Raw genomic sequence first — 15,315 nt, 5'->3', positions numbered from 1 at the left:
GGGAGATAACCTGCAACGAAAAAAAGTTACGCCAACAGACAACTTAGTGTCTCCGTCTAATATTCTCCGTTTGCGCGTATCGATGAGTAGATTGTGATGTTATAGGATGCCTATACCAATGACCGGCATGGAAACACCTGCAACAACAAAGATCCATTGTATGAGTTAGCGTAAACCCATGTTAAGATTAACATATCGCTTACCGTATGTGGGAATTCGCTTCCATTTGCCGCCTGTAAATTGAAAACTGCTTCTTGCAGTCTGTCGTCAGAATTTGAAGGAAAAATGCGAACTTCTGAGCCAGCATCGAAGAGATAGCGAACTTTCGTAATCACATCAATGTTGTAAGAGGGATTGCTATGTTCACCAGCTACGGTTGCCGTTAACGCGTGCCAGCTGGGATGCAACCAGCTCGTCTACAGAGTTGTTTCGGAGTGAACCTAGCACTGCCTACACCTGTTGGAGAAGCTTGAACAAGAAAAGCTGTCTAAACAGGCTATTGTCAAAAGTACGTTGACCAGTGACCTCTCTCACTCACAGCAACATGTCTGTTGCTGAGCCATGTTGTAGATTGATGTTGTTGGGGAGTTGATCTAACCTTTGTCGATCGGTTAGATCTCCATGCTAATGAATATACCCTTTTAGAGTTTTGTAGGGTTCCGAGATAGCCCTAGTAATTATACTAAGTGTGACATACCTGCTGAAATCTCACTGTAGTACCTTCACCACTGCGAGGAACCGTGTTTGTGAGTCGGTCAAGACCTGCTTGTGGAAGTTAGCTTCTGCGTAACAGAACCAGGTGTCGATGTTGTCGAGCCAAAGTGGTATTAACTTAAATGAGGGTGGCGAGAGTTTTGATTTTAAATATTTTATGAGTCTGTTCGGTCATGACGTATATAAAGCTTAGCAATGAATGGAAAGATACCTGAATATACTAAAAAAAAACATCACGATATGTGAAAATCAAAATTGGTATATAAAGTCTAAAACGCAACAGACGCACAGTTTACAAGTTTGGGCAACAGATCACATCGAGCTCACCAATAAAGACGTCACAAGTATTTGAAGTTTGACAACATCTTAAATAGTAACACTTTTTACAATCTAAACGTGCTAAACCATCAAAATCAGAAGTCAGGAGCAAAGAGATTCGACGATATATTTGATAGAATATCGGTATATCGAGGAGTGTTTTATTTAAACTGGTTGTAGGAGATATGGAACACGGAGTACCCACTCGTGATCTGGTGCGGATGCGTTATTGAAAGCCTCCAGCTAGGCGAGCCTATTAAAACCAGTGTGGCCAGCATCAAATGTCGGAGACTAACAGAGCTATTGATTTTGGGGATTTATTCACCGCTACAAAACTAATGTCCTGAAGATACCACCAGTATTGTAGTTTTACAACACTTTACCAGTAACACCTATAATCGAATCGCTCCCACATAATTAAAGCAGAAGTCAGAAGCGAAGAGGTTGGAAAGATATATTTGATGCGTTATTAATATATCTAGAAGCGACTGTTTTAATCTGGCTAGCGAACGAAGGAGTTGTTTCCCACGCTGTGTTGTGGCGTGATCTGGTGCGGATGCATGACCAAAAGCCTCCAGTTAAACAAGTCCACTTAAAACAATGTGGTCAGCATCCAATGTCGAGCGCTTAAAAAGCTATTGATTTTAGGGAATTATTTACAGCTACAGTCCAGAAACTACATTACCCTACAAAAAGGGTCTCAAAATAAACTTGCTCTCAGTTACTTAATATAACGGGCAGGATTACTTCAGCCCAGTAGCCAAATAACCTTTTGATTAAACCAAGTCTCAAATGTAGAAATGTAGACTGATTTTTATCAAGTAGTCATGAGGAAATATAAGAGAGAATAACAAGAATATACTGAGAAGTTTGTAAAACTGATCTCTATATCACTAACATAATCGAGGGCATAATGAAGATGTACCAAGGCAACCACTGAAATTTAAGTAAAAACTTTTGAAGTTTTAACGACCTTGACATCCATTGGCACAGCTGTTCAACATTCGATGTCCGTTTGCTTTCCCGACGCCACGACTCAAGGTCGAACAGAGCTGACCGTTGTTTGGATGGGGTTTTGGGAAATGGTTTTCAAAGCTGGCAGTTAAAGTATAATGATAATGGTTACGAATAATGATGCCATTCAGTTTCTCTTCTCGCCAAAGACGTATAATATGCGCCAGGAAAAGCCTCGGCACCTAAAGTAATTCTATATATTGATACGTCTCGAATGTTTAGATATTTAAACGAATTTCGTACTCAACAATGCCTCCTGTTTCTTGAACAGCAGTGTCAGTTTCATCGTCCTTACACTTGCTTTCATTGGCACTTTCCAAACCAGAAACGGAGGCGGCCTTTCAAGAGACCTGATGGAACTTTTAATTACAATCCGGATGTATATTGTGATAAATATGATGAAACAAGTGGGTCATGTGCTGATGGAGATGAGTAAGTTATGATGTTTCCTGTCTTTAAATTTTTCGCGGTCCAGACCTTTTCCCTGTGCCTTGTAACCGACCTTACGGTCCTGTAAACCAGTCTTGTATTATGTAGATATGCAAGCTTAAACTACATTCCTTCCAAACTACTGATATGGCTGTAACTTGTTGTTTCACCATTGATATTAAGCATATCATTTTATCCTGTTATCGTTTTGGTGTGGACTTCACAAGGTTTAAGCAATTCTCGATATAACGCATCCTATGTAGCCGTGTATGGATGTTATTAAAAATATCTAAGGACGAGTTACGTTGGCTGATTATTTATTTAAACACATAAATATTGGTACAAGTGGGCACCAGATATATATGCGCCACACAAGGTCCTCTTAAACAGTGAAACCACGATTCTTAATTACCCCCACCTAATTTCATTAATGTGAATTTATATAAGTCTTCTATTTAGTACTATGGTTCTCAGTTTACTGCAGTTCTTAATTTAGGTTTCAGTTTACTGTAAAATGAGTTCAGTAATATTGATATTGGGCGAAACCTCCAAATTTTGAGATTACCAAGTCTCCATTTAGTCCATTACTCGCCTTTTAATGCTACTAACTTCGTTGCATATTCTGCAGTTGGTATATTTAGCTTTAAGCCAATTATTTTTAACAAAAGTATTGCTTTTCTATAGCATTAGTACAAAATGTAGCTTTGAATATCGACTCTCAAGTTCGAAGCAAAAATTTTAATTTACTTCTTATACAGTTTTATAATCGGGTTTATGTGATTGCATCCAAAGGCCTGAGGAGTCAAGGTAAAGCTGGATAGTATCTTCAAAATATTTAGTTGTAAAACTGTTGCTAGGCACAAAACTGCTAGTCTCTGTGTAGTTATGATGATGGTAAATTAAAGCTTCTTAAACACTGAACGGTCAAAAAATCTTATTCGGAAAGTTCCTCAATTGTTTTTGATCAATCTTGCCCAGATCAGTTTTCTTCTTGTAACTGGCAATCTGGAAACTCACTTTGATGCCCAATAAAATCTTGACGAAATGTGGAAAATAAATAAACTTATGGAAAGTGTTTTTTACATGAGTCATTATCCGTTCAACAACTATCTAACCCTCAAGGTTGGTACGTGACGAAGTCCGGTTTTAGATAACATCCATATTAAGGTTTGTTTTGCACATGGCTTCAGCACATCAACTTAACAGATAGGAATTGCAATATTGCTTACGATTTTGGCGGTTTCGAGCTGTTCATGTTGTTGAGTCTGCTTACTGTTTAACGATTTAAAGTAACCAGTCACTACATTCAAAATGTTATATCATCTTTTTGACTTACAACAGTCCTAATTCAATGCTAAATTATACCGTGTTGTCAAGGTTCATCATTGATAGGGGTATAAGACAACTTACCTGTTCCTCAAAATCTTTACTATGATAATAATTGGTTGTTTAAGCTATCACTCAACAATAGTCTTTATATCTCTTAGTTTTCTTCTGCACCTCACAGTTAAGCATTACGTTTGCAGTCGTTCGATAGACTGATAGTGAATATATGGTAGTTGTACCCATACATCAGTCCTGAATTTATATCCAAATAGAATTGGTTTATCCGCCCATTTGCATGCTTTGAGGAAGTATTCGATGACATGATTTAGTACTTGATTCCTAAACAGTGTAGCTCTTCTCAGTTTGCTAGATCTTGGTAAGACTAGAAGCTCAAATTTTCGTTTCGGTCAGATGTGCCACGAAAATAAGTGCTTCTTTCAATCATAAAAAGACATTACAGTAGTCTCCACATGTTACTCCTTTCAATATATGAAGACAGTCTGTTGTAAATCGAATGGTCGTTAATTATCAATTGGTTTTTTTCCTGTATGAGACAAGATCTATGCTAATTTGACAAGCTAGACGACTAATGCACGACGTTTCAAAGATATCCCTTGCGCAATGATTAAGAGGTTAAATGTTTTAAGGAAAATGTATTGATGAAGACCTCCAGAGAATCGAAGAGTAAAATTAAGTTAATCGGTCATATATTGATTACAATGGTTGTAATTTGTGGACTGAGTATTTGTCACTAAACACATATTATTGTAAAAAAAAGTGGGTTGAAAGCCCACAAAGTAATGTGACGAAAATGTGTTAAAAGTTGACCTGGGATTTCGCATTGATTTTTTTCTTGTAAGCTGCGTTTGAAGATTCCACACCTCCAGCAGTCGCACTGCCTATTGTACGGAGGTTTGACAACAGCAGGTTGTCTCCCCAATGTAATCAGCACCCCCAGCGATACTGGCCTCCCATAATGCAAAGTTTGGGGACTATAAAAAGTTGCCTTTAAAAACTAAACACTTCATCGCCGAAGTAAGACGTAAAAAGTACGGGGCTAAACCTATTCACATAAAGGCCATGTGACTGACCTCATGAGTCTGCAGTTATACTATTGAGTCGTTAAGACCTACCCTCTACGCAGTTCCCGTTCCATATACCTCAGGAAATATCCTTCCTTGATGTGAAAAACCAGGATGTAACAGCCGCTATAGCACCTTTGAAATCAATCCAGCTAATCTTGTTCCCAATTTTAGTTACTAGCAAATTCATTAAATTATCCCAAACATTTTTGCTTATTCTTGTAGATGCCCGTATGCGCACCGCAATGCTGGTGACACAGAACGACGTTATCATCCACGCTATTTCAAGACTGGAAATTGTATATATGAAACTATGGAAAACGGAGCGTGTGTCAAGAATGGTTTGCATTGTGCTTTTGCACATGGCCCTGATGACATCCGTTTACCTGTTTATGACATTCGCGAAGTTCAGGATGCTTCTTCAAAATTCACTGTTAATCTACCTGCTAGTTTAGAGAAAGAGCGAGTATTGAGTGAAGATCCCAAGTGGAATGGTAATTACCTTTAATGGGACGGGATGGTTGGTCCTGTTCTTAACTCTTTTGTTAAATTGAAACTTTTAAAGCCTTGTATCGTTTTATTGATTGATATTTAATAATTATTGAGTTTGCAGCCTAAAAAACATTTTTATCGAAGCATATATTTGTGTTCCATTTAAATTCAAATAGTTTTAAGTGAAACTAAGCATATGGCGATCAAGTCCAGAAAACTGACTGTTTTCAACCTGGATCTCATTACTTTATCAAGAAAGCCATCATCGTCAAGATATATGAGCTCACATGACTGTAGAAAGAAAAGTGTGGTATATTTCAGTATCAGGAACTTACATGGATTATAAAACCTACACGACTTTACCACTAACCTAAAGAACCCAGTCATACTGTAGGTATTTCTCCGGGCTATGAAATCTAACTTAATTTATATATTAACAGTCCTTACAAATTGATCATTAAAATCACTGAAATCTGTTAAGCACTGAATAGATGTCTTATTATCTCATTTTTTTGAAAATGGTTTCTCAGTGTTATATTTCTTCAGTACTCTCTTTTCTTTAAAAGCTCATTTTGACTATATCACTTGTTTATACTAAAACATCTTCTATTCAGAAATGTTCCATGTACTCGGCTGTTATAAGACTGAATTATGCAAGAAACCACCTCGAATGTGTCGTCAAGGTTATTCATGTCCATTTTATCACAATGGAAAAGATAAACGAAGAGCTCCTGATAAATTCTTATATCGCAGTACTCCTTGTCCTATTGTTCGACCTGGTGATGAATGGCAAGATAGTACTCTTTGTGATACTGGCGATGCATGTGTTTACTGTCATACGCGAACGGAACAACAATTTCACCCTGAAGTAAGTTAATAATGCGTTCATTTTTTCTAAAATGTATATATGTTATGTATAATGGTTAAGGAGCCCGGTTTTGTACTTATGTTCTTTCATTATAATGTGCCTTAAAGTAATTAGTGTCCCTTTACTAGAGATTCAAACTCATTACTCAGTGTTATAGTCAAATATGTTACCACAAATTTATTTGGATAATTTTATAGTTGAATTCATGAGTCAATTGAAACTAGACCACCACGGAAAACCTGGAGTCTCTAGGGGTGGGATCATGTATGTGCATTGCTGAGGAGTCCCACAATAAGACGAAACGGCCGTCCAGTGCTTCCAGGTTTTCTATGGTGGTCTAACTTCAATTGACTCATGAATTCAACTATAAAATTACTAAAATTTCCACAAAACCCCTTCTGATTATTTGGTTAGATTAAAAAAACCCATTTGAAATGCAACGATAACATTGACATTAATTCCATGACTATCATACTCCCTGTAAACTACACATGTATAAACGTTTGTGATTCATTGTACCCATTATATTGCCTTGTAAATGAATCGGACTAGAATTTTTCATTGAAACAAGTGAGTTAAAAAGCTTTAAAAGTAAACAACTTGATTTAAATATTGTGTTACAGTTGTTCAAAGTGAACTTGCTAAATAAGTGGATTTATATCCTTACTTACTTACTTACGCCTGTTACTCCCAATGGAGCATAGGCCGCCGACCGGCATTCTCCAACTCACTCTGTCCTGTGGTTGTATATCCACTAAATAAAATGGTTAAATTGAAATGATCATATTAATTTTGTGTTTTGTACAAATGATGAATTCTTCGCAGAATTTATTTATTTAAATTTTATCTCCTAAAATCATTCAACTTTTCTCATAAGTTGCACATACACTTGTAAAACTAATCTGTTTAAGTACCAATTATGATTATTTTTTTATGTGATCATTTATATGTTAAATACATCAATTATATGATAAGTTACACCACTGGCTGTCAACCATTGAAAATTAGAAAGCAATGAATAGCTGTTTTATCCTACCTAGTATAGGACTTCTCAGTGTTACGCATCCAAGACCAAATCGGTGGTTGAGTCCTCGATTTTTCAAGCCTCGTGTCGAGCGCTGAACACATCATCCAATAGTTTACTTCTCTAAATTCAATGAATGCGCAATATCGCTCTACAGGAAAATGCAATCCATCATAATTTTTTCGAAAAATTATCGTTATTGTCTTTTCTTTTTGCTTGCTATCAACTGATTAACAATCATCTGTTTTTTTATAAAACCTTTAGTTTACATTCCAGTTTATCTTATAACTAAAAATTCATTTTAAAGAGATTTCGCCCGTTTATTGAGGTTATACCTATACATATATCCATCTACGACAAATCGACCAACACTCCCTGATTCGCAGTGGTAGTATTATTAGTGGTAATAGTCATTCAGTTTGATAATAACCAATAGCAAAAACTTCAAATATTATATTTCATTATCAACAGGGATTTTTTCGTGTATATCATTAGAGCTATTGCGAATAAAAAAGTAATATTTGGTAATTTAGTCATTCAGTAACTGTAATCTTATGTAGGGCACGTGATAGGAAAATAATCAAGCACATGATGTATACATTGATTTATTTCTAATTATATTTTGTACTTTAATGTTTGATATAGTGTACATTGATTTTTTCTTTACAGTGTACATGTGTGTGTGTGTGTGCATGATATCCATGTCTATTTAGATAATTAAAATGTTCATTGTTCCTAAATAATAAGTGGTTCACTTTACAAAGTACAAATAAGCATAATCTCCGTTTTTACTACTGTTATTTGTTTCACTATTTATATTGATTTTTTGTATTAAAATTTATCCAGACAAATTAGTTGTTCAGTATGTGATTAGAGAAGTATTATTTATACTAGGTGGTAGTGATTGTAATATGTTACTTTGTAAGGAACGTGATATGCCATGTATCAACTGAATTTAAATAATGCTGCCTTGTTAATTTGTGACTTGTAATATATAATCTGATTATGGTGATGAAATTAGCGTTTAGCGTTAACTGAGGGAATTCTTAATACAATAATTATTCATTATAGAGCATTCCCAACTCTTCCCCCACTCCTACAAACTATAATGTTAACTCTGCTTGACATTAGAGAGCATACGTACAGAGATTCAAGTAACAACCACTACTATTTTGTTTCAAGGGTCATATTGTCTCAATATTTATCTACAGTATTAATTAAAGATTCAACGCATTAATGTTTACTTTATTTCATTTCTTTTCGCCGTTTATATCTTTAAATATCACCTTGATTAACTCAACTACTATGTACTTAGGTGCGCATGATTTCTTGAATTTTACAATTATTGCTAATAATAATTGATGTAGCTTCAAAGTAACATAAAACTGTTATAAGGTAACAACAAATCTACGGTCAATTGTCTATGTTTTAAGTACTGTTGACAATATAATTTGTTTCTTTTTGTTGGACAATATACTTCATTTCACTTGGTGACCAATTGACTGCCTAAGGCACTGTAAAGTAGGTCGAAACAACTACCTATCATTGCTTTTTTGTTGGAATTGCTATTTATTTACCTCTCAGTGTGCTAATACTACCCCACCATTATTGATTATAGTTTATGGCAACAGTCTTTAAACTAGTATTTCTCCAGGGCACGGCCGAGAGTGGGGAGAGTTCGCTCTCCCTCTCGAAATGCTCTCACATGGCCACGCGTATACAGCCTCTGACAGAGAAGTCCTACTCACTGCCTTCTCGTGGCGGGGGTGTTGTTCACAAAAGTGAGAGAACGAAAAGCGAATGTCTGGCGCTCTAACCGGGTTGGTGGACACGGCGAGTCCATATAGGGGAGTTGGAAAACCCTAATTCCAAACCAATGGTGCACATGGGCTCCAGGATCCTGATGGAAAGAATGGCGTATAAACCCACTGTTGGTCACCGGCTACCATGGGACTGCATCTCCTCACGATGCTCCACTGCCTTGTGGATCAGACCTTTAGGTCAAAGGCTCCGGGTGTGGCCCCTTAAGAAAACCACATGCTTCAGTCTGAGCACCTGGGCAGTATCACAACCCTCACACAAATCAAATGAGATTTGTCAGGCGCATATATATCTGGTGTTTCCTTGTACCAATATTTATGTGTTTAAATAAAATAAAATAAAGTATTTCTCCGGCTTCAAGACGAGTATGATTATAGTGTTTTAATAGTGATGATAGCCTATTGAATATCTGTTTTTTTTAGAATAATATCTAATATTGACAATGTTTGTTGTAATTAATGAATAGAAATACTTGATAGGTTTCAGATTTTTCTGTATTTGGTTGTATATAGACTTTCCATCAAGATTTTATTAAATATTCACCTCATCACAATATATCATATAGGTGTATGTTTTAAGATTTAGCATGATAACTGTTAACTTAAAAAAATTAAGCAAAATAAATAAGGCTAGAAAATTTGCTTTCTGTAAAAATAGTGGCTGTAAGTTTACTAATGTTAGAGATATGCGATTCGCCAAATGTTTTCGCATATACTTCATTTCACTGTATTATCTTATCAATTTCCAACTTAGGTCAGTATGTAATCGAAGTTTTATATTCATTTTGTTTAATCAGTGATAATCAACATGGAGTTCAGCCGTTTCATATTTCAATGGTTGTTTTATTTTCTGCTTGGTTGAAAATAATTCAACTTGCTCATCTTTTTTCTTTCATCTTGAATAAGTCTTAAGACAGAACCGGGAAGACTGTAGTTTATGGACGATATTCGAAGAGTACCAAACTGAAACCATTTACTGGGGTGGAAACATGGTTATGAATTTGTGTGAGAAATTAGTATTAGGAGGTAAAGTTAGAAGTTGGGATCAAAAATCAGAGTTAGAGTTCTCATCACTAACTGACATTATCTATAATACTAAAATTCTATTTAGCCATATGTTTGAGCGAATTTCACACTAAGACCCAAGAATCGCTATCTTAAATCTGATTGGGTCGTCCATATGTTATAGTCCCATTCAATTCGACTTTAAAGGTAAATTTTCAGTCAATAGCACAGTAATAATAGTAATAATTAACGCCGTTGGGTGACGGCCCATTGGTTTAAAGGTTAAGCGTTCGCGCGCGAGACCGAAGGTCCTGAGCTTAAGTCCCGCGTGCGGGGTCAATGGATGCGCACCACTAGGACGTCAAACAGTGCTTCCAGGTTTTCGATGGTGGTCTAACATTAGTCAATTCATGATCTCAATCAAAACTCAACAACCTCTGCAACCCTTTTTTATTATTTATACACATAAATATTAGTACAAAGGAGGCACCAGATATATATGCGCCTGACAAATCTCATTTGATTTGTGTGAGGGCTGTGATACTGCCCAGGTGCCCAAACTGAAGCATGTGGTTTTCTTAAGGGGCCACACCCGGAGCCTTTGACCTTAAGGTCTGATCCACAAGGCAGTGGAGCATCGTGAGGAGATACAGTCCCATGGTAGCCGGTGACCAACAGTGGGTTTATACGCCATTCTTTCCATCAGGATCCTGGAGCCCATGTGCACCATTGGTTTGGAATTAGGGTTTTCCAACTCCCCTATATGGACTCGCCGTGTCCACCAACCCGGTTAAAGCGCCGAACATTCTCTTTTCGTCCTCTCAATTTCGTAAACCCTATACTAATAATAATAATAATAATAACTTAACTCATATACCATGTGCGGGTACTTGGCCTTAAGTTCCTTCGTTTGTGGGATTAATGCTACTGGTCCTATTCAGTTGACTAGTCTTTGGATGTAGACCAGGATTCGAACCTACAGCCTACTGCTTAGTAGCCGAATGTTTCAATCAGTAAGCCAACATTCTATATAACTTAGTTTCTCGAACTATTTAGCCTTTCGTTCGTGTAACTTTTAGTTATTAAATTACAATATTCACTTATGCATTTTATCTGCTCTAATCGATTGGTTTGTTGTGTTGTGTTTCTCTTTTTAACTGTAAATTACATATAATTCATCAGATATATAAATCGACAAAATGCAACGATGTATTAAATTCTGGTTATTGTCCACGCGGTCCTTTCTGTGCCTTCGCACATTGTGATTCAGAAATGTCAATCGGACGTGATTTTTCTGCAAATGTACAACAGGAACAACCTGGACTTATTATAGAATCTAATAATAATAATAGTTTATCATCAAATAATATTTCATTATCATCTAGTTCAATAACGACGGGAATCACAACAACAACTAGTTCTTTTCAATATCATCGTCATATTCCTTCTGATATTTCAGTAATTTCTCATGGTGGTGGAGGAAGCGAAAATCAACAATATTCTGTTCATTCTCCACATCTTCATCCATCTACACCAAGTGCTATGAATAGTAATTTACGTATTTTAGGCACTAGTTCTACTACTACTCCTACTTTTGCTGGTATCAATAATAATAACTTGCCACCGAATTTAATGTCCAATTTAAACGCTAATTTTTCAAATTTACCTTCTATGATTACTTCATCACATCAACAACAACAGATATCTCAACGTACAACCTCTAGTCAACATCATCATCATTACCATCAACAGCATTTGATGAGTTTTCCTTCTTCTACAATGGAATTTAATAAGTCAAGTAAATTCAGTGGATTATTAGTTTTGCATCTTAGCTATTATTATCGATATAATGATGTACATTTTGGGCTACACATATATTAAAATGCTTACAAAATTAGTTTAATTTTATGGATTTATTAAAGTTAGACTTTGTACACCATCGTATTTTGGCTCAGTGGTCTAGAATTTGAACTTTCGGGTGTGAGATCGAAGGTCCTAGGTTCGATTACCGGTCATAGGATCATAGTTTCGTATTGTTGATGAGTACTATATTAGAATGAAATGGCTGTCCAACGTTTCCAAGTTTTCAACAGTTGCCTAACTTAGATCGATTCGTGATCTCAATAGTTTAGTTCCATTTTCATTGTGGTAACGTCATTCTTTCATGACCACATATGTACTAGTTTTAAAATATTTCTACTATGTGTAAAGAGTCCAATCTCTCATCAGTTCAACATAAAACTAAATGAATTATGTTCCACAGTGAATGTAGTGAGGAAAAACTACCATTGTCTGACGTTGATAAGCATGCCTGTATTCTAAAACCTTATGAATGGTGAATATGTGGTCGATACAACCACGACCAGGTCTGAAGCTAGCCTGGTTTTCTCGCGTTTGGAGTTCACGAGTCTTAGTTGGGCGCCCGATAATTATTGAGGCTAGTATTTTAGATGCTATATTAGTCAAGCTAGTCCCTCTATGGTTATCAAGGATGATTTTGACCCCTTATATATTGGGACAATCAGAGATTATGACGAATCGGATTTCAGCTAAAATATTAGTCAACCTTATCGCTAAAATTGGACCACCATCCTTAAAGACTTCTGAAGCCAATCCGTCCGGACCAGCTGCTCTTCCTCGTTTCAGATTAGCTATAGCCTTTTGAACTTCAGCTAGAGTCGGAGGGCCTACTTCAATGTCCCATTCAGACTGTTTGGGAATGGTGGGTAACTGTAGAGTAGCTGAAGGCCAGCTAAACTGGTCTCTAAAGTGTTCCGTCTGGGCTGAGAGCAGAATTTGTTACGAAAGGAATTTCATGAAAGACATTTGGGTTTGGAAAATAGATGAATTAAGTTCCAATTCATAGTTAAAATGTGTTGATACATTGTGGCTGAATGCTACTGATTTATAGACTCAAGCCGTCGAAAAAGCTAAGATCAACGACAATTATCCAGAAGAATACGGTTTTACTCGATTAAATGACAGACATACAAATTACTTACACAAGAGTTAACTTGATTAAGTGTCATGTGTGAGATTGGAGAACTTTCGTTTAGTAGGTTGTTCACTAACTGGTGATTTTAATGTTGGATTTAATTCTTGTCCATCATTTCAGTATTATTGAAGATAGTTAGACCATAGTGTAGAATTTAACTTTATTAATGTCTAGTCGTTGAAATTTAATCTTCACTGTTAGTTGAAAACCTTTCGAATTTCAATCTTTTCCCCAGTTATTAAAAAAAATACTCAGCATGAAAGTCTTTTAGAAAATATTCGCAAAATATATACTAGTAAACAAGACTTATATTGCAGTGTTACTGCTTATCTATTATTATTTTCTACAGTCCCTAAATACACCCCGCCTGTTTTCAGTACTACTTGCGTGCCATTTTCTTTGAGTCCTAGGAATAAAGTAGAATTTGAAGTGATTAAAAATAGGAAATCATTAGGAATCCTCAATTTGAACCGACCAAGTTCCTGCCTATCATTGTCACATAAGTAACCTGATAAACAAACATCGTTTTACAATTCATCTTCAAGAATAAACACTAATACAAACTCTTCCCAGTTGCACAAAAGTTCTTAATGAACCAACAATACACTAAACATATGAATACAGTTTACCAACTGCTGATCATATATTATACAATGTATGTATGTATGTATTATCACACAATAAACGTGTACTTAGTCCTTAAATTAAAAATTACACCACCAGTCTCCTCTTCATAACTGTTTTGAAAATTTAAATGGCGAAATGTTGAGATTTAGTAACTTATGAAATAAATGAACAAAATATTCAGTCTACCAACTAACATGTTGGATACACCCCTAAAAATCATGATTTTTGTATTCACACTTTGGTAGCTAAAATTCTGATATAGACCTAAAATCCAGTATTCTTCACCATTATTACTATTATCCTGGCTTTTCCTTTATTGTTATTTTGTTCTATGCTATCGCAAACGTGTTGTATAACAATCAACTTTTCTAGAAACATTAAAACTTCTTATAAACGATTGGATTTTTATTTATTCACATTTCGTACCAGTCGCGGAATTAAAGCTCGATCTACACCCTATTAGGTGCAGAATGTACATTTGTGTATATCTCCTGCTGATTACACAGTGTAGCGTAGTGTAACAAAGCCAAGTTGGTTACCTAAAATATATTCCATACTCGACAGTCTAGCTCCTCCCATCTTATCAGAAATCTATGGTTAAATGTTCAATAGGGAGTTATAACTGCTTCTTGCTTGTTTTAAAATTTACCTATATATTTATCAGTAAATGATATCCGATTTAAAACATTTATAGTTGTACTTTCTGTCTGTTTTGAACGTACATATCGCTCCCCTTATATTTTGCTTCAGTTAGTACCATTGATCATTCTGGAAGATGTTCTCATATACCACCGAACCCTATGACGTCAAACGTGATATCACCTCTTGGTTCAGCACTAAATCAATCGTGTATTCGTGGGCGTCGTCTTGCTCGTTGTACATCCCCCCGTACAACAGGTATGTGGCCCACGTTCAACTTGATCACCAATCCTGGCAATGATAGGCAGCATTTCACTCAATTACCAGGTCCATCGAATTCGGATGCTAGAATTGGAGCGTGCTCTTCCTTGGGTGTTTTATCACCCAATGCGGTTGGTTCGACTTGCTCTCCAATTCAGAATACTCACTTTTCATATTCACGAAGTCGTCCTATACCTGGCCAATTTCATAACGGTAAGTAAGCTTGTTAAATATTGTTCAGAAAGAAATTTGTTTATCGTGTTTTTTTTAAAATAACCGCATATTTCTTTGTTTATTTATTTGGACACATCAATATTCGTACAAGGGGGCACCAGATATATATGTGCCACACAATTGTGTGAGGGCTATGATACTGCTAGGGTGCCCAGACCGAGGCAGGAACCGGATATCATTCTCGGATAAGATTGTTTAGAAAAGTCGGTAAATATTACACTTCGGTATAGTAGTAGCACAATAGATTCAATGTTATGACTGATTAACACTGGTCGTATTCATTCTGCATAAGCATTTGTTTTATTCGAATTGTTGAAAATACTGTCCACAAATCATATTTAAGTAACTATCCTAGTTGATGATCAGGTGTATTGTTATTTTTGGTCAATAGTCCTTTGGGAACTACGAAATAGTAGTACAATGTGGTAAAATCTGGAACCTTAACGTAGAGTTATCATGTAAAGCTA

At 36.0% G+C, this 15,315-nt stretch overlaps 1 protein-coding gene across 1 annotated transcript in view; it reads left to right on the top strand.

The window, feature by feature from the left end:
• Positions 1-2,150: 2,150 nt before the first annotated feature.
• The window catches only part of Smp_154250 (putative unkempt protein), a gene marked incomplete at both ends in the record, with an annotated part of 29,721 nt that continues 16,556 nt past the window's right edge, over positions 2,151-15,315 (top strand). Inside the window, 6 exons of the mRNA XM_018798295.1 lie at positions 2,151-2,233; positions 2,269-2,478; positions 5,109-5,377; positions 5,990-6,243; positions 11,275-11,890; positions 14,465-14,827. Of these exons, the coding sequence (XP_018653251.1) occupies positions 2,151-2,233; positions 2,269-2,478; positions 5,109-5,377; positions 5,990-6,243; positions 11,275-11,890; positions 14,465-14,827 (1,795 nt within the window). The remainder of the gene's footprint in view (positions 2,234-2,268; positions 2,479-5,108; positions 5,378-5,989; positions 6,244-11,274; positions 11,891-14,464; positions 14,828-15,315) is intronic.

The sequence above is a fragment of the Schistosoma mansoni genome, chromosome 6, assembly GCF_000237925.1.
Source record: "Schistosoma mansoni strain Puerto Rico chromosome 6, complete genome".
NCBI lineage: Eukaryota > Metazoa > Platyhelminthes > Trematoda > Strigeidida > Schistosomatidae > Schistosoma > Schistosoma mansoni.
Note: the sequence above shows the minus strand (reverse complement) of the source record. Positions and strands in the feature narration are given on the sequence as shown.